The sequence below is a fragment of the Parasteatoda tepidariorum genome, chromosome 6 (genome assembly GCF_982258835.1).
Source record: "Parasteatoda tepidariorum strain Cologne lab strain chromosome 6, Ptep-v5.0, whole genome shotgun sequence".
Lineage (NCBI taxonomy): Eukaryota > Metazoa > Arthropoda > Arachnida > Araneae > Theridiidae > Parasteatoda > Parasteatoda tepidariorum.
The window spans coordinates 59,067,578-59,095,478 of NC_141760.1; the positions used below are offsets into that span (position 1 = coordinate 59,067,578).

General features: G+C 28.9%; 2 protein-coding genes across 4 annotated transcripts; one reads left to right on the forward strand and one right to left on the reverse strand.

Moving 5' to 3' along the window:
- Positions 1-1,586: 1,586 nt before the first annotated feature.
- On the reverse strand, positions 1,587-25,031 carry LOC107443247 (poly(A) RNA polymerase GLD2). Of its 3 annotated transcripts, none has more exons than XM_016057053.4 (13): positions 24,732-25,031; positions 21,980-22,588; positions 17,471-17,624; positions 17,260-17,374; positions 13,867-13,958; positions 12,812-12,875; positions 8,801-8,867; positions 8,469-8,545; positions 7,590-7,718; positions 7,463-7,509; positions 6,290-6,420; positions 6,087-6,202; positions 1,587-3,519 (listed from the first exon to the last, which is right to left on the reverse strand). In XM_016057053.4, the coding sequence occupies exons 2-13, from the start codon at positions 22,438-22,440 to the stop codon at positions 3,386-3,388; spliced, it is 1,587 nt and encodes a 528-aa protein (XP_015912539.2). In that variant the 5' UTR covers positions 22,441-22,588; positions 24,732-25,031; the 3' UTR covers positions 1,587-3,385. The 3 variants fall into 3 exon arrangements, with proteins under 3 accessions (XP_015912539.2, XP_042908284.1, XP_071034728.1); XM_043052350.3 differs by having other exon boundaries at positions 24,885-25,006; XM_071178627.2 differs by having other exon boundaries at positions 24,715-24,941.
- A 498-nt stretch (positions 25,032-25,529) lies between these two features.
- On the forward strand, positions 25,530-27,127 carry Uba4 (Ubiquitin-like activating enzyme 4). The gene has a single exon (XM_016057054.5). The coding sequence runs from the start codon at positions 25,661-25,663 to the stop codon at positions 26,987-26,989; it is 1,329 nt and encodes a 442-aa protein (XP_015912540.2). The 5' UTR covers positions 25,530-25,660; the 3' UTR covers positions 26,990-27,127.
- Positions 27,128-27,901: the final 774 nt, after the last annotated feature.

Here is a 27,901-nt window from a genome sequence, read left to right on the forward strand (position 1 = left end):
AATAATTAAGTTTAGAATACATTTCTTTTATATCAATTAAAGAGCCGCGTTGGCTCAGTGGTCAAAGGCACCGAGCTGTCATCGTGAAGGGGTTCGAGCCTCTGTGCTGGTTTGAAGCTTCATATCGATAGTTACTAGCTTGTCTGGGAAGTAAAGATGACATGTGCGCAACAATGTCCACCAAATTGCAGCAGTTATGTCGGTGGGGCCTCCCTGGCCGAGCGGTATCGCCGGTCCAAACGCTCTGTTAAGCGTGGAGGTAGCGGGTTCGAATCCCGCCGTAACCCTGGATGTATTCTTTGTGATGTCTTTCTCTGAATTGTTCTATCTGTATTTTCTACTTGACAATGACTTATAAGCCTATATTGAGCACACAAGTCAGCAAATGTATGTAATTTCAATAAATCAAATTATGTCGGTGGTCTTGAAATTGTCAGGGCTTAACCTCCATGGCAATGAAATGTTTGTTGCGGGAATGCTTTTATATAAATTAAAATATGGTTAGTTTTAAAAATTATAGCAATTTTAGAAAATTTTCTTACAGAAAAATGTCATTAAATGAACATATTTTAATTAAACCATAAGGCTTTAAAAATAATATTTTCACTAACTAAAACAACTGTATCAAAAAAATCTTTTTACCAGTTCATCAAGAATAATTTTCACTATGAATAGTTGTCATGGGGTCATGATTCATTCAATTTAACGAGCAAATTATAAGATAAACAAATTCAATACATAATTAATATTTTATTACATAAATGATTAAAATACGCCCTGAAAAAAATTTAAGTAGTTAATTATTGTTAAAGTATTTTTAAATAATTTATCAATTATTTATTCTATATTCAAATTTTGCTATTAAAAATGAAAAAAAAAATTACACATCTTTATACTTTATTATTTGAAGTGCACTTGAGCTTTATTTAATTTTAGTTGAACTCCAAAATATGGCAATTTGTTGTTAACAAAAGTCTAACTTTAACTTAACTTTTAAAAGTTTAATATAAACTTTTTTTTTAACACTGGGTTATGCTGTAAAGATAGCAAAATACAAATAAAAGAAAACATTTCAATTTTTTACACTTAAAATGCCACCAGGATCCAACTTTTTAATTCAAAAAAGCTTTTTTATAATTTTTTTTTAAAACAAATGATTTTGAAACGCACAGAATTAATATGAAATTTAGGATAATTATTTGATGGTATAAAATTTTTTATCTTAAAAGTATTTTCCAAATGAAGAAATAAAAACTGGATCTTGGAAGCATTTCTTAAATGTGCTCATTTAATTAATTATAAACAAATTCTTTGTCAAATATTTATTCATAATTCGGTGTCCATGATTAAAATAATAAATAAAATAAAGATTGTTTAAAATGACAGGTTTTACTTTTTCTTTAGCATTTTTTTTTTTTTAACATGTTAGCAGCAGTTCATACATCAGTGCACGATTGTCAGTTAACATGTTAATAGACAAAAAAATCATGTACTTGTTCCATTGGCTCATAAGTTGATGTGAAATTAATAAGCTTCAGCAAATTAATATTCATACAATTTAAGGTCTTAGTTTTTTATTAAGTATGTATGAAGTTGGTTAGTTTCAGAGGTGAAAGCATGCCATTTTAGAAGTGATTATGTTAAAAATTATAATGCTAGATAGAGCGATCAAATCGTAATTCTATTGAATGTAGGATTTAATAGCAACAAGTCAAAAAAAAAAAAAAAAAAAAAAGACACAAATCAAAATATAAAATTACCAGATCGCCTCAGTGAGTTGTAAGGGTTTTTTCAGGTAGTAAATAATGTTTATCCTTAGGTAATGTAACTTTCTTAATATTGCAAAAGTTGAGTTTTTAAGTATTCCAATGACCTATCGTGAATATCATGAATTATTTTTGAATCTCTTTTCAATTGGGGTAAAGAAAATATTTTGCAACATAAAATATTCTAAATTAGTAAAATGGAAAAATATATGTCATTAAATAACACATCCCCTTTTTTCTAACTCCAGTCAAAATGAGGGGGTGAAGCTTTGCCCTTTATTTCTTGAACCAGTGACATTTCTGGGCTGGAGTGTTCAAAAGTAACATGCCAAAAAGATTAAAACAATCTATTTCTCACACATAGAATCTTGTTTATTTTTGAATCGAAAAACCAGACTATTTGCAATGTGATTTAGAGATAGTTCATTTTAAACTTGATGTCCGCAATAAAAATTAACCCCAAAATTAAAAAAGATACACATTTATTGTATTAGTTTCATATAATTTTCTTAAATAAAGAAATAGGCACTTTGGTGACCATTTTCCTCAAAATTATGTGACCATTAAGGGGTTAATATTATGATATCACCTATCACTAATACACAGTTTGAAGTTTTTACAAAAAATTTGATTTTACTAAAAAGTAGTTAAAATCTATTTTAAACAAAAGAAAAGAATGCATATTTTGATACGAATTCAAATAACACATTCGGATGCCACATTAGTAAACTTTATGAAAAGCATAGAATTCTCCAGATATATCACAACTTAAAATTTTTTTTAAAAAATTAACTAAGGGAATTAGATGTTTAATAATGGATTAAAACAGCATTCAAAACTAAACTTTAAAATGAACATTATGTTTAAAACACAAAATATACTATAAATTTCTTACTTAAACAAAATGTATTCTGACAAGACAAATTTGTACATTCACCTCTTTGCCTGTTAGAAGAGTTTTAACAGTAATTTAATTTAAAATCATAAAAATATTTTCTGGAATAAAGTAAAAAACAACATGAATAAAGCACAAATTAAAGTGTTTAATTCACCTTGTTTTTTGTTTTAATCTACATACCACAATGTGTATAGCTGTATCATTTTTTTAGATTTTATGGAATATAATAGATAAATCTGAAATATTAATTATTTAACTGTCATTTATTAAATAATTTCTTTATTGCTAAATTCTACTTACAATAAAATATACAAACAGTATAAAGTATCATTTCATTATATTATATACAAGATGTAACTTCACAAGACAAAAACTACAATCAGTTATAACATTTTCTTTGGAGATTATGGCTAGATAGTTGAGAAATAAAATCTTGATCTGAGCAATTAAATAAAATAAAACTACATTTGATGTAAGAAACATTCACAAATATGGTAATATATTAATTCTTTAGAACAAAATAAATTATTTAAGTTATGTATTTACATGTCTTCATCTCTGCATTTACAAAATATACAAATATGAGTTCCTTAAGTCTTTCAACATTGGACAATCCATAGGAATCAGGGAAACAAAACTTGGAAATGTAAAAGCACTTGATTAACTTCTAGAAAAAAGAACACATCAGAGGTAACTTAAAAACCTCAACTTTCTCAAATTCTTATGACACCAGAACACAAGCTAAATCTTTCTTAGCTTTTAACTGAAGCCATGTACTTTTGAATGCATTCATAATCCTGTTAAATGAATCTTGATCATAAACTGCACATGCTGTGTTTGTACGATTGAAAGGTTCTGGAAAATAAAAATAAAAATTGTAAGAAGGCAAGGGGAATCAATAGCTATACTTATAAACACAATTTATATTTCGTAGAATTTACAAAAAATAATAATTACACAAACACTAAAAATCCCTGATTTTCCCAGACTCATTTTATAGAATTTTTGAAACCAATGACTTTTTTTAATATTAATTTTTACCCTAAACTAAAACTCAGTGGCGCGACAGCCCATAGAGGGCCAAGGCCTACTGTGCCCATCTCAGTTTTCTTGACCTTTGGGCTCTGGGGTGCAGAAGCAGATGTTCCGGTTAGGTGGTCAGCCGAACGCGAAACCCCCAGTGTTTAGTTCCCAAGCATGCTTGGTACTCATTTATCGACCCACTGAAGGGATGAAAGGCTGAGTCAACCTTGCCCGGCTCTAGGATCCAACCAGGGACCTGTGGCACGACAGCGCGAAGCGCTACCGCTCAGCCACCGGGCGCAATTTCTACCCTAGTACAAAAAATATATTACAAAACACTTAAACCTGCCAAATGAAAAAGTATGCATTGCGTTTATGAACAAATCAAAATAAAGTGAATAAAGAACAAATAAAGGTATAGAAATGAACATACTCTTTATGGTCATGGACATACTAATGAAATATCTGTAGAACTGAAACTATAGCATGTTCCCTTTAGTACCGTTAATCATGTTGTTTTGCTTTACTTATAATTTTAAAGTTGAATATAAATAGTTGTGTGGACAACTGGTGATAAATTAATAGAACAATTGCTTAACAGAGATATCGTAATATATCTATATAATACTTCTATATAATATATAATAAATCCTAACAAAATTCATATGAATTTTAACATGTTATTAGATTTTTCGAGTTAAAAGATCTTATAGTCTTAGCTAGTATTCAAGAATTCTAAGTATTTTTTGTCTTATTTTCTGTTATTACGTTTTAATTTTCATAAAAACTTTTACTTCAATAATATCTCAAACAGTTAAACTGCTACATTTTATATTTAAACCACATATTAATTTTACTACTTAATTTTCTTATAAATAAATAAATTTTCTAAAATAAAACAGAAAATTAAATTTTTTTTTCTCTTGTAGATAAACTGCATAAAAATATATGTAATGTGTGTACAGGGCACAAAATACAAAACGGACCATCCAGAATAACTTTTGATCTCATGATCTGATTTTCAAGTTCTAGGACTCAACCATAATGGTTCGAAAGGGTGACACCAAATATGCTAATTAATTAGTGCAGACAACATTCTAAGATATAAAAAGTATTCAGAAAAAGTACACAAAAGTGTACTTTCTCTGAATAAACATTGCCACAATCTGGGAATTATGATCTCCATAATTTGGTCAGGTGAGTGGTCCAAGTTTGGACCCCTTAACATTAATTTAATTTTTCGGATATTTTACCATATTTCGAAAACTTTTTAATCAAATTGAAAAACGTTTGCACACAAAAATAAAATTCAATTTCCCAAAGATAATTCCATGCAAAATATTACTTTCAGTCTATTTTAATATTGGTTGTCTTTTATTATTATATTTAATAATGGTTGAAAAATTTTGAATTGAAAGGTATAAAATTTTTTACATAATTTTAAATGGCAAAATATTAACTTTGAGTGAAATTGATCAAATAGTTTCTCAGGAACTTTTCAGTAGATTTTATTCATATTTTGCCATGTAAAATTACATTCTTTACAATGATGTAAAAAATTGTATACCATATAATTCAAAATTATTTCGATCATTTTTAAATAAAATAATAAATATTTACTAAAAGTTATATTTTACATGTCATTATCTTTGAATAAACGAATTTTTTAGTTGTGTGCAAATTTTTTTAAAATTCATCAAAAAGTTTGCGTGACATGACGAAATACGCAATAATACATCACGAAATACGAATAAATGGACATAACGGGGTCCGAACTTTGGACCGCTCTCCTGACCAAACTATGGGGACCATATTTCCCAGATTGTGGATACCCCATATATTTTTGAAGTCAGAAATTTGAATTCGTTAGAAAAAGGTATGTTTATTCAACAAGAACCAAGTACATTTTAGTGTCTGATTTCGTAACTTAAAATATCGTATGCCTAAATTAATTAGCATATTTGAGGTCACCCCCTTAAATCTTTAAGATTTGAGTCCTCGAACGTGAAGACCATCATTAGATCAAGTCATTCTGGGTGGTCCATTTTCTATTTTGAGCACTGTACATATAATTATGTTATTAATAATCTTAAAAAGTAAAATTCAAGAAAAATTAATCATCATACTATTTGCAGGGTTTCAAAATTTAAAATATTAAATAACATCAAAAATACTAATATTTTCAAAACATACCAAATATTAATAAATCTTTAAAATTATTTAATTTAAAAAAAGATCCAGTTTAAAAATAATGCTATCCAGCCTAATTTTTAACTAAATAATAACCCAAAATTTTATTATAACTAACATTGCTTAGTGTTAGCAACAAACGTAAGATTCTCAAATTGAAATTAAAACTTTCATACTTAAATCCATATAATGCAAAAATATGAAAATACCTTCAATACAGATAAATTTCCAATGGCCTCTTTTGTTTTTTAATGATCTAAAATTCATGGCAACTGCTTTAGGTAGTTTGCATCCCAAGCGAACAGACATGACATCTTTTGAAAAACTAAAGAAAAATTATACATACATAAGAAGTTAATTCTTTTATTCATTAATTCATGCATATTTATCAAATAAATCAAAAGGAACTTACTCAAATTTTTCAGTGTAGTAATCGAAGAAACCATACAATAGACTTCCAAGGGACTGTGTGTTCTTTGTTTGAAAGTTAAGACAGTCTCCGAAAGAAATTGGTCGCCAATAATCAGTAGTTTCAAATCTCCGCTAAAAAATATTGATAAAAGAAATTATATTTTGATAAGTCATATCTAGATTTGATATCAAGTTATTAGCCAATACAATTCTAACATAAATACAAATGTTTGCATGAAACAAAATTAATTTCACAATAAAACCCTTAAAAAAAAAAAAGGTGAATATGAGATATTTTTTATAAATATTTTGTTAACAGAAAAAAAAGAGTAAGAGAGATAACATTGAACTGGATTTAGAGAACATTTAACTATTTACAATCTTAAAGATATATTATATGATATGATACCATATATTCTAGTAAGCATTTTTAATATTGTTGATTACTGAAGAATATTTACAGTAATGAATTCTGTATATTCCCATTAATTATTTAGATAAAATAAGAATAGTTTCAAAAGCTCTCAAAATTTTAAATTTGAATTAAAATAAAATAAAAATATTTATTTCATTAGTAAAATATTTGTGAAAACTTCATTGCGACTTGTTTTCAACTTAGCTACCTTTATAACAATGATGATTCAAAACATTTTATATTTATTAGCCTGAAACATGAGGGCAGATTTTCAGAGATTTAAATTATTGAAGTGGCATATACCCTTGTTCTCTCACCAATGTCATTCATTAATTGGACCAATACAAGCAGTGAATCATTATCTTCAAAGGGATTTTAATGAATTATTGATGTAACTTCACCATTATAACAGACTTAATGTGACAAAAAACAAGTGTAAAAACACAGATTTTAAAAACATTGATTTAAATTGTTTTTACAATGAGCTTCACACACAGCAGCTGAGGTATCCTATTACTGATATTGCATTGGAATATAAATCTTGATATAAAAAGTTACAATAATTTCATTGATCCTTCAATGCCTTTTTTTTTAGTTTTTGAATATATATGCAAAACTTTTCAGTTAAATTATCATAAAAAATAAGCCAACAAAGCATTATTCAATTATGAAATTTGAAAAAGACAATGTGGGTAAATAAGGAAACATAGTAAATATTAAACAATATAGCTAATATAAGAAGTACAACTAGTATCATACCGAGTTCAATTTCTGTAAGCATGGAAGTACAGGAGGTTCACAGCCACCTAAAAAAGTTGCATGAAACTAGGTTAAATGTTAGTATTGAGGAGAAATCAAGAAAAAACAGCATTTAGAAAATACTTACATTGTAAGTAATGAATAATCATTAGGACTAGAGAGTAACTAGATAGAGTCATTTCCTTGGCATTATTTATCTTACAATCTTGAGCCCATTTCTTGATCACAAGAACTAATGGAGGTATCCTCCAGTCCACTATATAGAATAAGACAAAATGTTAATTAAAAAAAAAATTTACAGATCCTACAAAAGTTTTTAAAATATTAAATATAGCTAAAACAAAACTGTGACTGGTTGAAGGGAGAATAATTAATAATGAAAAATGTGGTATTCTTTTCGCATACATTTCATTATGCAATTTCAAAGCTAATTAATAAATTTTGATACTGCTTTGAGATAATTTGAGCTCTATAAATGTGTATCTGAATAACATGGATAGTTTGTAAATTAATATTTTAAAATCAGGTTAGAAATATTTATTCAAATTCTACATTTATACATTCCTATTTAAATTGTGAATCAGTCTGCTCTCACAAACATCGAATTAAACAAAGGTAAATTATGCATTAATTAAAGTAAGTTGGGAATAAATTATGTATTACAAAATAGCATTGTTCATAAGTTTTAACAATTATTAAAAAATAACTTAGTTTATTTCGAAATCTATTATTCTTTTACTAAATGAGTAATAAGTTATACTTCTGGCTTAAATGCAGTTAGTATGAAAACCTAAAATAGTGATTTGCCGGATGAGAAATACTAGGTTAAAGTTTCTTTAGAAAAGAGTCAAAGTAAAAAATCAGTTAATTCAAAGAAAACTGTTTATTCTAATTATACTCTTAATAATTATAATTAAAAAAAAATATCGTTACAAAAAAAAAACTGCCACTGAGTGAGTGAGATTTTGTTTTCTTAGTTACTAAAAAGAATTACTTAGTTACTTACTTTGACTATATGCCCCAATAAGTTGTGTGTTAGCAATACCCACTGTGTTGTTGATGTTTAAATCCACTTGAATATTGCTAAAAAAATTTAACAGAGTTAATTAATAAGAAAAAGGGTTATTAGTTTGTCTTTGACAGTGTTAATAATGACTGTGATTAACAGTGTGAATTTGGCAGTCTAAATCAGTTAATAGATCATGTTCTCACATTTCACAACTGTTTCAAACTGACAAGAGTATTATACAGAGCAAGTAAGATAACAACATGCCTATTAAACTATATCCAACTGTTAAGCTATTAAAAAATTAATATACTGATATCTAGGTAACTTACTTATATTTTTCCACAACTTTCAGAATGGGAACTTTAGCTGTAATCAGATCAGTACTTTTTACAAAGGCTGAAATAAAAGTACCAAATTGGTGGTGTTACATCATAAAAACTATTAACTTCTTGCAATAATTTATAAACATAAGATTCTCAAGATGCACATAAGATATCTAGATTCCTTTATTAAAAAAAAAAAAAAAAATCATAGAATACATTTTAAAAGGCTAAAAATATTTGGCAAATGAAATCTTGAGTAAAAACCAAAAAGATTTTAAGTTTGAAACAAATAAACTGAATAGCTAACAGTTTTTTTAAAAAAATATTAAATAGAAATTTATTTTATTACTAAACTGATTGGGACTTCCAACCAGTGCTACTTTTTGCATAACAATAGAGGTATTTTTAGTTTCAGTAAAAATGCAAAATGAATTAATTAGCTGTTACTCCTTAAGTAATATATTTCAAAACTTTACAAAAACAAGCAACAATTACATAAAAACTCATTTTTTGAAAATGTAAAAATAAGAGTATGTCTACAAATTATAGTACTTATGAAACAAGGGGAAACTTTAAAATTAATTTGAAAACTAAGCACGAATAAACTAAATAAGTGAAATCAGGTGATTTACGAAACTAATTGGAAAACTTAAAGACAAAAAAAAAGAAAAGAAAAAAGAGTGAAACATAAAATTGTAACAATATTTAAATATCAAAATTTACAAAATGAAGTATTTATTGAATTCAGCTAAGCATTCATCAGTGGGTATCACTAGATAGTTTTTGAAACATAAATTATCCTTAATAATATTCTTAAATGAACAAAAATAAAGATCTAATTATGTGGAAATTTTTTTTTTTTAATATTAAACGTAAAAATAATGTTCACACATACAAAATTGAAAAAAAGTCACATGCTCTGAACTACAAGAGTAAATTAATTAAAACAGTGAAAAATAAGGTGCTATGCTGGTGGAAATAAGTATTTTAGTATATACAAACTTATCCATAGAAACTTTTAAGTGATACTCGTACTCAGAGGTAAAGAAAGTACAGTGCCCGCCGTTTATTAAAATCACTTTCGTTTTATGCTCTTTTGATTTTATTAAGCGGCTGATTTTATTAAGAGGCGATTCAGCATTTGAAGAAAAAAATCACATTTTTAAAATATATTCTAAATGCACACACTTCAAAAGCTGAAATAATGACAACATTAATGGTTTATTCAACTAATTTAATTATTTTAATAAAGTAAAACCCTATATAAGATTAAATTTACAAAACTATTGCAAAAAACCGATCAATGGTTGCTTGAGTTGCACTATTTAAAATTAACTTTTCAACATCATTTGAGAGTTTATAGAAGTTTTTATAGTTTTCGATATTTCCTCCTCTTTGTTCTAAAGCTTGCCGCAATACATTAAGTGCTTTTCTGACTTCCGTTGAAGATGGCACTGATGAGTTTATTTCATCTTCTGAGTCTGATTCCTCCATTTCTTGATTGGAAATAACTTTGCAATTTTTGATGTCAGTAACAATTTCAGAATCAGATTTTTCTCCTGATGTTTGTAGGTGATCGTCAATAGCTACGTAACATGAAAAATTCTCGTCCATATCATTTTCTTCATTGCTGAGCATTTCTTCGAAACAGTTATCAGCTCCATCACCAGTGCTTAATCCACACTTTTTAAAGCAATTTGATATTGTTTGGGTTGAAACAATGTCCCATGAGTTACGAATCAAATGCATTGATTCCAAAATCGTAAGGGATTTCGATAGTTTGTTTGCAGTTAAGAGTTCCGAAGAGCTGTCACAGTCTATGTCACTAATGATTTTTTGAACAACCATTTTTCTGTAATGAAACTTGAATGATCTTATGATTCCCTGATCAAGGGGTTGAATAATAGCTGTAGTGTTGGGTGGCAAAAACACTAATTTAATGTTTTTCAAACTCAAGTCCTCATCAGCAGGGTGCGCAGAACAATTGTCTAAAAGTAAAACGACCTTTTCATTTTTCAGCTCCTTGTCCCATTCAAGAAGAAATTTTGTGAAAATGCTGGATGTCATCCATGCGTTATAGCTGTTGGCATAACTGGTGGGCAGGTGTTTTACTCCTTTAAAACATCGAGGTTTTAAACTCTTTCCTATCACTAAAGGATTTTTTTTCACAGTTCCTGTCATGTTGCATGTTAGCAGCACGGTTAGTCTTTCCTTCATTTTTTTACATCCACCAGTCGATTCATTTTTAAACAGCAGTGTGTGTTCAGGAAGTGCTCGGAAAAATAATCCTGTTTCATCTGTGTTGAAAATTTGCTCTGGTTTATAGTCTTTGAAGAGTGTTGGCCACACGTCATTTACCCAATCGGCGGCAGAGCTAAAATCAGCATCTTGCTTTTCACCATGCAATTTACGATAGACAATGTTGTTGCGTTCTTTCCATCGGGTTAGCCACCCATCTGTAGCTTTAAAATCAGAATCACCAAATAAGTTAGCAAAGTCCTGTGCTTTGTGAAATAAAATTCCACGGGAAATTGGAATTCTTCGTTCGTGTGCATTTTTGAACCATTCTAACAGAGCCATTTCAATTTCCTCCGATTTTCCTTCACGCTTACGCTTTCTTGACAGATTTCCATTCTTTTTTATTTCCTCGGAAATATTCATCCTTTGTTTCAGAATGTTGAAAAGAGCAGTTTGGGAAATCCCTAATTTAATTGCAGCTTCACGTTGACTACATTTAGGAAGCTTATCATAGTTTTGCAACACTTCGAATTTATCTTTAAGACTCAAATCCTTCCTTTTCGGCATGCTGATAAAATTTAGCACCAAACGAACTTAAAAATGATATGTGCTCTAACTATAATTTACTCAAATGGCCTCGCCTAAATAATATGGAACATGCGCACAGACAGTTTTTGGAAATCTATTCATGTTCTCTGTTAAGATAGATAACAAAAGAAACTTCTTTCTCTCCCTTCTATGGTTCATTCAATAAAAAGTAAGATAAGAATTCAACCCCTTCGACCCCCTGTTGAATGAGATGGGTTTCTCCAAACTTCATTCAAGTCAAGGAATTGACACTGTTAAATTGATTTCTATGAACTCGCCGCTTACCACCCACATTTTTCCTTAACTCTTACACTATGAATATCGCAGGAAAGTGCTAACCACACCAGTTTCACAGGCTTGTGAGTAACTATTGCTTCTTCTAAAAAAGTCTTTAAACTTCGAAAAATTAAAATTTTATAAATAAGGACAAAAGAAGCTGAAATATTGCACTTTTGATTTATTATGTAGTCAAAATTTTGATTTTAAAAAGCGGCGGTGTTGATTTTATTAAAGGATGTTTTTAACATGTATTAATATTGTAACGATTCGGGTCTTGCTGATTTGATTTTATAAAGCGGCTGATTTTATTATCCGGTGATTTTATTAGCGGCGGGCACTGTATTAACAATTTCATTTCCTATTTTTGTATCTCATTTTCCTACTTGTTTGTATTTTTTCCGGTTAAATTTGATCATTTAAGTTAACTATTATATAAAAGTGAATGAGAATTTATAATACATAAGTCTTAAATTTGTTAAAGATGTTTCCTTCCCCCTTAGTATTAGTAGCAGTGGTATTGATTGTTTGGTTTCAAGTTAATTGATTGTTCAATAGCTGCATAATTTTAAATGGAATACAATAAATAAGTTATAAATAAATTGTCATTCTTGTTAAGCATTATTACTCCAGTTTATTGCCACTTTTATTAACAGAGTGCACCAATAATTTTCGTAAATAAAAAATGGAGTTTTCTTTAACTTTAATTATGTTCTAAAAACTAAAGTAAATCACTCAATCACTATTTAAAATTAAGCACAAACTATTAAATGGTATAACAACATTGATACAAACTGTTCTAATGCACTTTAAAAATAAACTAGTGTTATTTGCATTATGACTTTTATACTATTAAATATTCAAAAGCAATATTAAAAACAATAGATTTCATTTTTTATTCGAAATAATACTTACGGCATGCCAGTAGCTCATTTTGAGCATATTTTAAAATATGCATGGCTTCCGTTTGTTGATCAATCTTGAAAAATAAAGAAAATAGTTTTTTCATACTTTAATACCAATCATACATCACATACATATTAGTCGACAATTTAACAATATGGCATTCAATGTAATTAAAAGTTTAAAGTATACAAAACTTAACATTGTGTTATTTTCAATAAGAATCATTGAATTTAGGTAATGCTTGGTATATTGAAATTAGGTAACACTTGGTTCATTGAAACTTTATGATAATATGAAATGTTGGAAAGAACTTATTCAACAAATTGAAAGATTAAATTGTATTACTCTAAATGTTTCGGCCAAGCTTGTTTGCTGAGTGGTTTTGTCAGTTTGAGACAAGGTTAATAGGTATGTCAGCAATATTGCACATAAAAAGGCTGAATACAGACCAACTATTTCATAATTTTGCGCGCCTGAATACTTTTAAATTGCATATGCCAAAGGCTAATTGGAAAATTCAGCAACTCTAAATGTAGTCACCATTTTACAATGTGCCAGACAAGGGTAGGCAAGTTTTTGATGCAAGTCAGATTTTGGTTGAGCCACGATTAAAACATTGCCCATTAAAGATAATCTTTTGTGGGTATTGAAATTATAGAAAAGTATTAAGTTTATGCTTTAAATAATAATTTAGATTCAATATTTTAAAAACATTTAGAAATAAGTGCAGGGATAAAAAAATAAAAACTTTTTGGAAAGATAATTTTCAAAATGGGATACATAAATTTCAAAATTCATTTAATCTATATTCTATACAACATGCCATCAAAATTCTATATAACATGCCATCAAAATTCTATATAACATGCCATCCCTTTTATTCTCTCAAGAATTTCATACATATTAGTGAAAAGCAGCTTAAAAAATATAATTTAAAAGAATTAGACAATATATTACAATACAAATACCAGTTGAACTAGATCTGAAAAAATGATAGTAAAATAACAAGTAATTAGAATAAGAAATGTTAAATTAAACAATAATGAAATATTTTGAGTTCTCACCTCTGTGGTAGAAAGTATTAAACACATGTCAACATCACTGGTATTTGTACCAAGACCATTAACAGATGAGCCAACTACCCTTAACCCACAATCTAAAACATAAGAATAGCACACAATGTATCAAATTTCTTTTTAAAAAATTCAGCAGTCACATGAGAAGACTATCACTATCAATTTTCATTACTAATCATTTAGTTATGTTATAATAATACCATTATTATGTTTCATAGGCACTTATCCGTTAACAAGGTAACAAATCTTTGAGCCAAAATGATCCTCAAGTTTAAGAACATGGATAGTTACTAAAACATTAAGGAGATGGTTTGTAGAGTATTAAGAGATGAATAGTTACAATTAAAGTTAGTTATGTGAGTTTGTTTAACTTAATATTTTTAACTTTCTCTTCTTTTAAGGGTCACAGTGGAGTGATTGTAAGACAGAACTATCTTCCCCGTAGATAATGAAGTTAAGGATCACTGGCTGTAGTCAGTAAACCGGTGACAACTTTGATCAGCCTGCGAAGGGACTAAAGTATTGGTACAGTAAAACTTTTGTAAGTTGACCACTTGTGGTGCATTGTTTTAGTGGTCAACTTATAGAGGGGGTGGGTCATTGTTTACATTTTTGTTTTCTATATCATGTCATATTTAAATTTTTTTTCACTTGACTTAAAAATTTTATCAAATAGCCAAATGAATTCTTAAGAAATTTTTTTAAACCTGAATGAACTTCAATTTGTTACATATACATAATTCTAATATTTAACTAAGTTTAAAATTTTTTTTTTTCGTTAGTTATGCATGTGAAGTGTTTAATAAAGATAATTTCTTAAAATATCAAAACACAAAAACATGTAATTTGAAAACTTTAACAAAACAAAATTATTAGAACTCTTTAAAATTTATTCTGTTATTACTATACTTACAAATCTATATGTTACAAAAATATTCCTTCATTGTTGTTTGGCGTTATTGTTTAGACTTTACATGTGGCCCATGTTTTTCAATACAAACATATAGATCCATTATTTTTTCAGAACTATCAGGTTGTTTATGATATGCATAACACATATTTTGAACACAGTCTAAAGCTTCTGAAAAAGTTAGAGGTGTCTTCTCATTAGCATGTTTCAGAGCATTCATTTCATTTATTCAAATGCTCAGGATTGCAACTGGAAGAGCAACTTTTCAACTAACACACCTTTTTTCAATGAATGAATGAAAGAAATGATCAAAAGCTGACCCCCAACAGTTTCCCCAGATGGTCAACTCTCAAAAGAGTTTAGATTAGCTTTTTACTCTATTTCACCTAACAAGTGAAATTTTTACATACATTGCAAAATGACAGAAAATTTTCTGAATTTTTCTCTTCTGGTCAACTTATGAGGGCTTTAGAATAGAATTTCATATTACTCCTAGACAAAATTGACTTATTTCAGTGGTCAACATACAAGATAGACAGGTGGTCAAGTTTCAAAGGTTTTGCTTCTTTATATTATATAGGAAAAATTCCGTTCTTGATAATTGAGGTCAACTTATGCAGGTGTCCAACTTGGCAGGTTTCACTGTACTCGTTAAGCCGTTCTACCAAGCGGAGGGAGGGCTTTCTGTTTGCAGAGGATCAAAATTACGATACCATATCTTTAGATCATCTTCAAGGATGCTTTCCAGATTGTTGCCAATATCCCATTGGGTAGCTCTAGTGCAATGTAAACAATATAAACTACTACTACTACCTCTTTTGTGAGTTTATCACAATGAAAATAAAAGTCTACCACTATCAAATAAATAACCTAAATATCTGACTGAACCAGTGCTGACGAAGCTTTGCAAAACTTTTCGCTAACTTAGGTCTGATACCCAACTAACAGATATGTATCTTTAAATAATACAATAAAAATTTTGGAACACCTTTAGTTTATTTCCCTAATACTATTCTTGTTCATTTGAAAAAAAAAAAAAAAAAAAATGAGTATTTATGTTTAAATACTGAAGGTCAGTTTCAAATAAAAATATTGTTGTTAAAAATATTGAGCCCTCTTAAATTAATTTAAATGGCTTTTTATGTAGTAATTGTTTACTGAAATTTACCTTTCTAAATAATTAATTCAACATATTTAATATTATGCAAATGAGTATTTGTAAAGGTATCATTTATTATAATCGAGACATCCAAATGTTTCTCACTATTATGAATGACTTTGTTTTCAAGTTCTAATATCATATAATTCTTGTAAGAGAGATTGCAATCTTTTTTCAGATGGACGAAGTAAGAAATTTTGATTGAGGTTTTTATTTTTGAGTCCATTTTTTTTGTAAGTAATAAAAAACATCCAGTTTTAACATCACTATTTTTTAGTAAATCCATGTGGTCTTCTGATAGTTCTTCAACTGCTTTCTTATGATTTTTAAAATTAATTCCATTATGTTTAATACATTATTATAACATGCTAAATTTGATTTTGTTCGACTCATGGCGATTCCATCATAATTCCATGCCATTTGATAATTTTTTAGCAGTTATTTATCATTATTTCGGCTCTTTTCAAATAATTTTTAATATGACGTTTGAATTCAGATTTCGATGTATCATTTTCTGACGTTTTTCACTCACGACGATAGTTTTTTCAGCAGTTATTTATCACTTTTTGGGCCCTTACACTGGGTTTTTCAAATTTCAATATTTTTTATATGATGCTAATAAATGTGAATTCTCATTTTGAGTTATTCTTTTAAGATGCCATTCATAATTTTACATTGCTCGATATTTTCAGCAGTTATTTATCATTTCTCGGCACCTTTTCACATGTTTTGTCAAATTCTGATATTTTTAATATATTATTACAGGCGTTAGTATTAATGTAATCACTTCTCATGCACTAAATTTGTGACGATTTTTTCATAACTTCATTCCATTGGATGGCATTTCTTTTGGCTGTCATTTATCATTTTTTTCCAGTCTTTTTCCAAAGATTTTTCAAAATTTGATATTTTTAGTATGCTATTACAACATACTAATGCCAAACGTGAGTTCTGACCTGTTCAATTTACAACCATACTATTCTCTGAGAAATTGCAGTGGAAAAATTTATGAAAATTTTTTATAACGTAAAACTTCACGAAGGGATAGTTTTTATGAATTTGAAAAGGAACTTTTTTTACAAATTAGAATTCTATGAGGAGGCAGTTTTTTTTAGAGCTTGAATTTTGTAAAGCAATCATAAAATGGTCATAATTTCTGAATGGATGGTCCCTTGCAACTCAATAAGGAATTTAGAAGATTCATAATCTTAACAATTTTTAAACAATACATAATAAGAGGCTATAATTTTATATAAATATTGTTTTGAATAAATGTATTTTAAAAATACAATAAGTAATGCAGAATACTTACTTGGAAAAAGTCTGCTCAGTACCTGATGCATTGCATTCCGAAGATTCATTTTTTTTACATACATATCTTCTCTTTGCCTTGTTTTTATATAATGGTTCCAAATCTCAAGAGACACCTTTAATTATTGAAGATACGAAAAAAAATTATATGCATTGAATATTTTAAAAATTGCAAAGCATGTTTTTTTTTAAAAAAAAAAAAACTGACTTACATCAAACCACTCATCTTTTAGATCACGGGGAATTTTTCGTTGAGGTAATCCTGCATTAAAAACTTTCTGATTGGAAGGAAAAGGTTTTGGATTGTTTTGATATCCTTGATGCATATTCTGTCTCTGAGAATTATGTCCATGCTCAAATTTTCTCCTAAAACACATTTAAGATTAACAATTTAATCGCTATTCAATCTGAGATATAACAACGCACATTTTTAACTTTTTGTCAAAATAAAAACAAAAACTAGATATTTTTATGGCTGACTATAAGGTTGCCAATTAACAATAACTTAATCGTTCTTTATAATAAGAACAATATCAATTTATCTTAAAAAATTAAGAGATAAAAAATTATATGTATTTACTACATACATATTTGTAAAATGGAAAAAAAAAAAAAAAAAAAAAAAAGAGTTTAGAATAAATTCCTTTTACTTTACATAAAAAGAGATTTTTTTTTAACAAAATAAAATTATTGTACATTTAAAACTTTATTCTGCAGGAATATCTTTTTTACTGCATTCATAACTAATTGAATCATTTATTTTTTAAAAATAAATTTTGATTTTCCTTAAAATTGCAAAGATTTTTGTTTCAAGTTAAATAGTTTTTCACATTAAAGTTTTAGCTAGAAGGTGGGAGACCACACATAGATCATTCAATGTCTACAACTGCCCTCTAGAATGCATCCCAATATCACCATGGCGCCCACCAATTATTAAATGCATGCTAGTCTTTGTCCAGCCTTATAGATAATAGAAAAAAAATCGAGAATTTTCAAAAAGGACTAACTAAAAGAAGTATATTTTGCCCTACTTAAGTACAATAAAGTCAAATTTTATCACAAAGGAATAATAAAATAAACTATTTTTAGCTTTATAATTCCTTTGTTTAGAACAGAAAGTTTTAACAAAATTATCCTATCATTAAATTAACTTAGCACTGAGAAATCCATAATAGTATGAGATATTAAAGAAATATTATAAAAAAATTTATAGTGCCAATGTATTATAAAATGACCAGTATCAATTAGTTGGTATTCCCTCAAACCAATATTTAATGAAAATTTATAATCTACAGAAAATATACAGCAAAAATAGTAAATGTTTCAACAAAAATGGCATTTTGTCTAATAAATAAATAGTTGATTGGTCCAAATAAAAATATAACTTTTTCTCAACTATTTCTAGCTATGGGTATAATTTACCCAATTACACAAGGCATTAAGATTTGGTACATAAATTAAGCAACCCGATATTAAATATTAGCTATTCAATAGCTTTCAGATATAAAACACCAGAAAGAATGTACAAAAAGGAATTTTAAAATACAGTCAGTACCGCCTATATGGTCACCTCGCTTATATGGTCAATTTTTTAAAGTCCTGTCTAACTTAATAGGAAGCACATGTTAAAGTTCACCGTTTATATGGTCATCCTATTTTTCGAGTTACCGGTTATATGGTCAGTTTCCTTTTTATTTTCTTTTGAAAAAAGATACTTTTTAAGACATTTCTTTAGACAGGAAGCCAAGAAAAATGACCAGAAGGTAAACACATTCCTTCGACCCCCGGAGAAAACTGGAATTTCCCCTTCTATTTCGTCACCTTACCCTCTTTTCTCTTTTGCATTCATTGATGATCTTACCCTCTCCTCATTTGACCACTCGTATTGTTTTCCCCGCCCAAGGGCAGAAGGTCTTTTGATTGTTTGAAGTTATCTCTCAGAGCTTGAAAAGGAGTTGAAGTTGAGAAAAAAGAACATTTTTATTGGATTACTGAATGAATAATGTATCCATGTTTTCATTATGGCTTCGAAAAGAAAGAATTTAACAATATCGTAAAAAAATTAATTGGTTGAAAAGTTTAACCTTTCAAAAGCTACTTTTGCCAAAGAAAATTCTATACCACGAACAACTTTAAACAACATTTTAGCAGCCCAAACGTAGCTCTCCAGATGTTTCAATTAGCGACCGAGAAAGAAAACGTCGGTGTGTGTCACCTTTAGAGAATGTGGAGAAGGCTCTTCTGTCGTGAATCAAATATGCACGATCACAAAATGCTCCTATATCCTGGAGTATTCTAAAAGAAAAAGCTTTAGAAATAGCTAAAGAACTTGGAGAATCAAATTTTCTTGCAAGCAATGGCTGGATACAGCGATTCAATGCAAGAAATAACCTATTCTTTAAGAAATTGTGAGGAGAAGCTGCTGATTTTGACAACAGTTCTTTAAAAGAATGGAAAGACGTAGTGTTGCGAGATATTCTTGAAAGATATGAACCTGCTAACGTGTTCAACGTCGATGAGTGTGGACTTTTCTATAGGATCTTACCCGACTGAACCCTTTGCTTCAAAGGAGAAAAATGTATAGGCTGAAAGAAAAGTAAGGAACTTTTAACAGTTTTATTAACTGTTAACATGGATGGTTCGGAGAAAATGATTCCTTCGGTGATTGGAAAATTTACGATGCCAATTCCAAAGCATGGACGACCCAAACGACCAGGGAAAAAACTCTCAGAAGGTGGGACCTACATTTTTCAAAGAAAAACAGAAAAGTTGCATTGATTGCTGATAACTGCACTGCTCACTGTCCTGTTGAGGGCTTGAAATCGATTGAGCTCGTATTTTTGCCTCCAAACAGCTCATGTGTGTTGCAGCCTTTAGATCAAGGCATAATCCAAAACTTCAAGTCTATGTATAGAAAGCTTCTTCTACGGGATATGATCACTGCCATAGATAGAAAAGAAGAATTTCACGTTTCAGTTTTGAACGCACTGTTCTATATTGACCAAAGCTGGAACATGGTGTCGTCGAAAACTAATGAAAATTGTTTCTGTCACGCGGGGTTCCACAGTTCTCCAGACTCTTCGGTGTCATTAGAGGACCCCGAGGAAGATCTTCCATTAGCTGAATTGGCAGAAAATCTTCGAAACCGAGGCTATGCAATGCCGGACGTAAATTTGTATTCCCAAATAGACGTCAATGTCCTCACTAATTGTGAAGCAACTGTAGAAGGCATTGTATCTAATGTCTTAAATCTGAATGCTGAAGGAAGTGACAATGAGGATGATACTGAATGCAATAAAAAGTCTGCATCAACAGCTGATGCTCTTAAGGCTATAGATGACATAAGGTGTTTTTTTTTTGCAAATTCAGATGCAGCAGATGAACATTTAAAAACTATCAGAGACTTAGAAAAAGTTGGTTTAACAGCCAAGAAGAAACAGACAAGCTTATTGGAATATTTTTTTTGAACATGTACATATGCTAAGGTAAAGAATTAAATTTTTCTAAAAGTATAAAAATTTTTTTTGCATTCTTTCTTATTATGCACCTTAAAAATTATTTTTAAACATTTTTGAAAGTTGAATTATTTGTTTAAAAAATACATTCTGATTCCAGAATATATTCACGCCATATTAACTATACTATATATTTGGTTATCACATAAATGGTCACACCGCTTATATGGTCATAATATTCTGGACCCATGAGCTGACCATATAACCGATACTGACTGTATATAAATTTAGAATCAAATAATGATATTTGACCTAAGTTATTAACTAAATCATTCAATTACAATAAAATAGCTGTTTCTGAGCTTATTTTAATGCAGTTTTCAGCAATGATTATCAGAAAACATACAATCATTAAGCAAGTAATTAGGTCCATTATGGCCACATGAAACTTTTGCGAACTACATTAATTGAACTAAGCACAATATTGTGGAAAAATTTTTCTATCTGAATTCATCGAACTGTAAATTTGTAGATTAACACTTATAGTTAAATATATAACCATATAATACAAAATAATAATCATTTACTTTACCTATGTTTATTATACAACAAAATGAAAACATGAGTAAAGCAAAATAAACAGGTATGTTATGTATCATTTTTTTGGGGGTAAATGCGAGGAGGCTCCTTTTAAACATTTCGAAGAAAGGCTTCGGATTCTTATCGCCGCTTTTGATATAAAAAAATTGAAAGTTTTACTGTTCAGCTATTATGAAATTTACTCTATTCAAGAAACTTCTGCTAGTGGATTGTGGTGATGGACTGTGATTAGGAAAATAAGTCATTTTAAATAGAGATGTGCGAATTAACAGTTTTACATTGGTTAAAATTTGGAAAATCATGTAATTTCTGTGTGTGTTTTTTTTTTTTTTTTTTTTTTAAAATTGAAAAGGTTATAAATTTGTTTTCATAGCAGAAAAACTTAAAAAGATTTGTGTGTTAGTACTGATGCTAAAATGATCGGCAAGTTCTGAAAGGGGAACAACTTGAACAGTATGACACCTAGTCACCCCCGGACAATTTTCTACACATTTTTTAAAAATTTCTCGCGAGCATAAAAATCATTTTGCCACATGGCTTGTAATTGATGCGAAGATGTAGCGATGTGGAAATCTCTTTTCTAGAACTCTCAGTATGGAGGAGTTCTCATGATAGCTACACAGTAAATAAAAGACATGAACTATTTAAACCACATGAATGGATTACCGGGGACGATACATGTTTGTTGAACTAGGCGTGTGAATCACAGGCTGTCTTTTTATTTCGCTACTTCCAGTAGTTTCCACAGATGACGGAGTCGATGAACGTGAACTTGACATGCCACTGTCACCACAAGCAGATTCCATCAAACTGTCCTGGGAAATTTGCCTAGGTAAAGACTGCTGGGTTAAGTTTCGTCTCCTGAGAAAAGGCATGCAATTATTATTCACAGATTCCATACTCTGCATCAGCATATTAACAGGAATCCTTTTCATGTTGTTGGGAATGTCAACAGCAATTTGAGAGGTTGCAAAGATAGGCTGCTGGTGGAAAGAAGGCAATAATGCTGTTACGTGATCAAGTGATATTAAGGGAAGATCTCCATATGCAAAAATGAGTGGTGTCTTTTGGGACTGGTTGGTGATGAACCATGATGCTGGGTATAAACTATGATACATATCAAACATGAAGGTGGACAAGGATAAAAAGGTCTCTGAGATTTGTAGAAATGAATTCAATTTAAACACATGAAAGCCATAATTTCAAATTGCTGGTGGTTATGTTTGAGGAATTCATCCCTGATGTTTTTGATAAAAATCTTATACTGCAGTGTGCCTGCAACAAAAATGAAAATAATCAATAAATATAAAGAAAAATGCAAGAATCATATTTTTAAGAAATGCATTAGACATGAAAACAAAGCAGGGAAGACATCCCCGTGGTAGAATACCAGCGACACGGCGACATTATCGCAGAATATTACAGAGTTCTTGCAGAAAAATTTTTCTTTGGAAAAGTAAAAAAAATTTCTTTTCTTTACAACAAAATTTTACACATATTTGAATCATGCATTTAGATAATAACTTTTTGACACGCTCAATTTACGCCGATAGTATCGTAAATTGATGTAATTTTTCTATTGTATTTTCGGCAGTCATTCATATCGATTTTCATGCGGATTTCAAGTATCCCGATACATTTCAAACAATATGGAAAATTCGAATCGTGCACTTGAGTACTTTTTAAGGCTATAATTCTATCTAATTTTTGACTGTTATTGTATTGATTTCTCTATAGTTTATAAATCCGATTTTTTTCATACGATATTATTTGTTACAACAACCTAACCTCGAAACAAAAAATGCGCTTAAAGAGTCCGATTCGCTTGACTTCGTCGTCAATCTTTTTTTTCAGTTATCATGTGGATTTCATGATTTTTAATTATTTTTTCTCATTGTGATGATTATTTACAAAATTTAATAATTTGGAAAAGAGCACAAATAATTTGTGCGCTTTTCACCCAACAAAATGCGAGAATATCATCCTTAATATTAAAATAAAAAATTACTTATTCAATTTAAAAAAAGTTATATAGTCTTTTTTGTAAACACAGCATATTTGTCACTTTCAATTAGTAACTTACATGTTTGTTTCAAATAAAAGTATCTTGCAGAAAGATATTTGTGCTAGAGAGATTAGTCGCATATAGCTAAAAAAAATTCTGCTATAGGGGAAGACATCATAATTTTTCTAAAAAGTAGGACAAAACTTTACCTATTGGAGTTTACAAGTAATTTATTATGCAATTTATAATCTTTTAATAAAGAAAAATCTAGTAATTTCACAGGATTAGAGAACACATGACCATTTACAAGCCCGATCTTAGGTATCTTTTATACATATTTTTTTAGATTTCTAATGCAGATTTTTCCATACATATACTTTTTTTACATATAATGTATTATTTAAAAATACTATGAATATACAATCAAGTACACCAGAGCCTTAATACAAGAATAAAAAATCAAAGAAATGCCCACTAAATGAAAAGAAAAAAAAAACTGTAAAACAATGAGAATGTAAATATTTTTGCCACTAACCAGATAAAACAATTAGACTTAATATAAGAATAAATTAAGTTTTATCACCTTAATGAATAAAAGCTTACTACCAGATTGAACACATATATAACTTCAACAGTAGCAGTCTACACAGTTATTAAATATTGTCATTTACGACTCTTTAGTTAAAAATTTAAAGCCCAGGTAAAAAGTATGGGAGAAAATCGATCTCCAATGAACATAAGGGCATGTCATAAACATGAAATACTTATTGATAATTTTTTTTTCTTTTAAGAATAATAAATATTTTGTTGAGCTTGTATAAAACCACAATTACTAATAAGATAATTATTAAAAATAATCTTTTTAATATAAAAAATCAATTTCATTTTAATCTATGTTTTAAATGTTATGTAGGTCAGTTATAAGTACAACATTCAGAGACAGTAATTGATTGAAATTGTTAAGATTAGGGACAAACCAGATAAATAGAAAGTAAATTATTTAAAAACAGTATGTATCCGAAGATTTTGAATACAAATCTTTAATTCATAGCAAATCAAGTTAAATAATATACAAAGCTCATTTATACTAAACTAGTGGTGAAAAATTGTACCACTCCTATTTTGAATGATTAACACTAATAAAATGAATTAAAGTAATATTCTTAATTGCTGCATTTCAGCATTAAAAATTAAGTTACAGTTGGTTAGTTTTATTTCATTTAGTTTGTCTAAGTAATAAAATATAAAAAAATGTGATTGCATAATATCCGAGGTCGGGATACCGGCAATTTCACTGTTGTAAGAAACTGAAGAACAGTACAAAAAATATTGATTAATTCTTGAAATATAAGAGTTCTCAGACAAAAATTGAATTAAAATTTATAACATTACTTACAAATACAAATATCTTACCAGTTTTTTTTTTTAAAAAGATACCTTACACCATAGCTTCACGAGAGTAAGATTTACATTAATTGAAATAGTTAATGCACCACAAATCACCCGGATGGATATTTTATTTTAGAATTATAAAAGCAAAACTGAAAGAGAATATTAAAGGAATACTTTTTTTTATTTTTGTGAAGACGGACACGCCTTTACAGCTGTTACTTGCACGAAAAGAAATTTCATGAATCAAACAATTTTAAACTACTTTTTTATTAACTTTAACTGTAGTTATGTTTATTTTTTCGGAATCTTTAAAAATAAGATTACTCTTTATTTTCATTGGACAATATTGCTCAACTACTTAAAAATAAGCCAATAAGATTGATGCCTTTACAAAACTACCTCAGCATTTAACAGATTTTATCTGATTATTTATAAATTTTAGATATTATTTTAAATTTCTTATCTATTCATAGTTATAATTTGACTGCCATTTAGTAAATGTAAAATAAAATGTAAATTTCAATTCACCTTAAAAAATTTACATCTGGAGAAGCTTTAGTGTTAAAGCAAGCTCAATTCTAAAGGAGCAGTTTTTCTGTTTCTTCAAATGAACTCGTTTGATATTTCTGATCCGATCATTCAGTTACTTCAGTTGCAAATCAAAATGTCAAACAATTTATCGTCGGAACCGGCTTTTTAAAACTGATTGAGTATTTAAAATGGGTTCAGTTGAAAAAATGCACTTTGGCTACTGAATTCGCTAACATTTCACATTTCAGGAACTCATCTTCTGTTTACATATATAAAATTCTGATGATATTTTCAGTTTAAATGAGTTTATGTATGCATAGATTGCTCAATTTTTAAAATAAATATATATATATTTATTTAACTATTTAATTATTTTTACCCCAAAATTAAGTATAGCCGCACTATTTAATTAAAAAATTATGTCAGACCTGGAAAAGGTTCTGAAATTAAAATCTTTGATACAAGAAAAAGAAGCTGAAATTAATAAGTTGAAAGCGTTATTAAAGGAAGAAAATGAGAAAAATCATAGCAGAAAAGACCTGCACATAGACGAAAAAATTCCACTTTCTCATAAAGAAATTAAGAGATATAGTCGCCAACTCATACTTCCAGAAATCGGAGTTTCCGGACAAATTTCACTGAAAAAAACTTCTGTGCTGATTGTCGGAGCTGGTGGTCTTGGTTGTCCTGTTGGATTATACCTAGCCGCAGCAGGTGTAGGTTGCATTGGTATTGTTGATTATGACAGAGTGGATGTAACCAATTTGCATCGTCAAATCGCTCATAAAATTGAATTAGTGGGTCAGAAGAAATGTGATTCACTTCAACAAGCTATCAAAGAAATTAACCCTTTAGTAAAATGCAATGTATATCCTATTCTTCTTAATTCCACAAATATTACTGAAATTATTGACTCTTATAACATAATAGTTGATGCATCTGATAATGTACCAACCAGATATCTTTTAAATGATGCTGCGGTGCTGTTCAACAAGCATTTAGTGTCTGGCTCTGCATTGAGATTTGAAGGTCAACTAACTGTGTATAATTATTTAGATGGACCCTGCTACAGGTGTTTGTTCCCTAAACCCCCTTCATCTAGTAATGTTGGAAACTGTTCAGAAAATGGTGTACTTGGTGCTGTTACTGGGGTAATTGGTTGTCTTCAATCGTTAGAAGTAATCAAAATAGCGGTTGGTATACACCCCACTTACCATAAAAAAATGCTCTTGTTCGACGGACTCAACGGTGATATGAGGACTATAACATTAAGAAGTCGAAAATTAGATTGTGATATATGCGGAAATAATCCATCGATCAAGCAATTAATTGATTATGAGTTATTTTGTCAACAATCTGCTTCAGATAAAATAGATGATTTAGAGTTACTACCTGATTCAGAAAGAATATCTTGTAATGAATATAAGAAGATTATGGATAATGGTTTGCCGCATATACTATTAGATGTTCGACCTAGTCACGAAATAGAAATTTGCTGCTTACCTAATTCACTTAATATTCCGATAAATGAAATTACACTGGAGGCTTCTGTTCAGAAGCTTCAAGAATTGATTCAAGAAAAAAACTGTCAGTCTGTTTTTATAATATGTAGAAGAGGAAATGATTCTCAAACAGCTGTTGTTAATTTAAAGAAGGTAATGAGTGATTATGAATGGAAAGATATCAAAGGTGGCTTAATTGCTTGGCATAATGAAATCGATACAACATTACCTTTGTATTATGATTAATCATTAAGTTAAAACTGTTATTATGATTAATTTTGTTATTTGTACTGTGGGAGAAACTTTTCTTGGCAAATTCTGTTTCACCTCCATTATTATTTTAAAATTTAAGGTTTAGAAGAAAAAAAAAGTGTTAATGCAAATCTGGAGTAAACCATGAATTTTCAAATGCTCTAAAAATGTTTTCTTACTATCGAAATCCAAACAAATGATTGCAGGATAATTTTCCCAATGCATAATCCTAAGTAAGGCTTAATTTGTTTACATTTCCAGATTTTGAAATTTTTTTTCTGCATTTGAAGCTTCATAGTTTACTTTACATATACATGAACTCAACTTTTCTGTTGTTTAAAGATTAAATTTCTTGCATAGGTTAAAGAAAAGTTGCCATCTAAGATTTCTTCTCCAGTATAGCATTCTAATAAGTTAAGATTAGTATTTTGCTTTCCAGGAAATTAGAATTTAAAAATGTTCTTCTATACTGTTTATTGAAAAAATAAATAAAAATCTGTTAAAATCATGTCACTTTATAAGTAAAGAACATTAAGAAAAAAAAAGATTTTAAATTTATTTTGTCATGATTGAAGTTAACTATTTTAATTGTACAGTACAGAACCCGTTATCCGGAAATCAGAAAACCGGAAAACCAAAAAACCGGAACAAAATTCGATACATTTTCCCGCTATTTTTAAAAAAAAAAAAAATTTTTTTTCTTCATAAGATTTTAGGATTTTTCTTTCTTTTTTGAAAGATGTTCACCTTACCATCATTTTGGAAATAATCATTAGTGTATTACTTCATCGTTTTTTCCTCTTTTTAAGATTATTTCCAAATTTGTTTTTTATTTTTTAGTTGGGTTTAGCAATTAAAAAACGGTTTTTTGTAGCGATTCCGAAAACCGGAAAAATCAGTTATCCG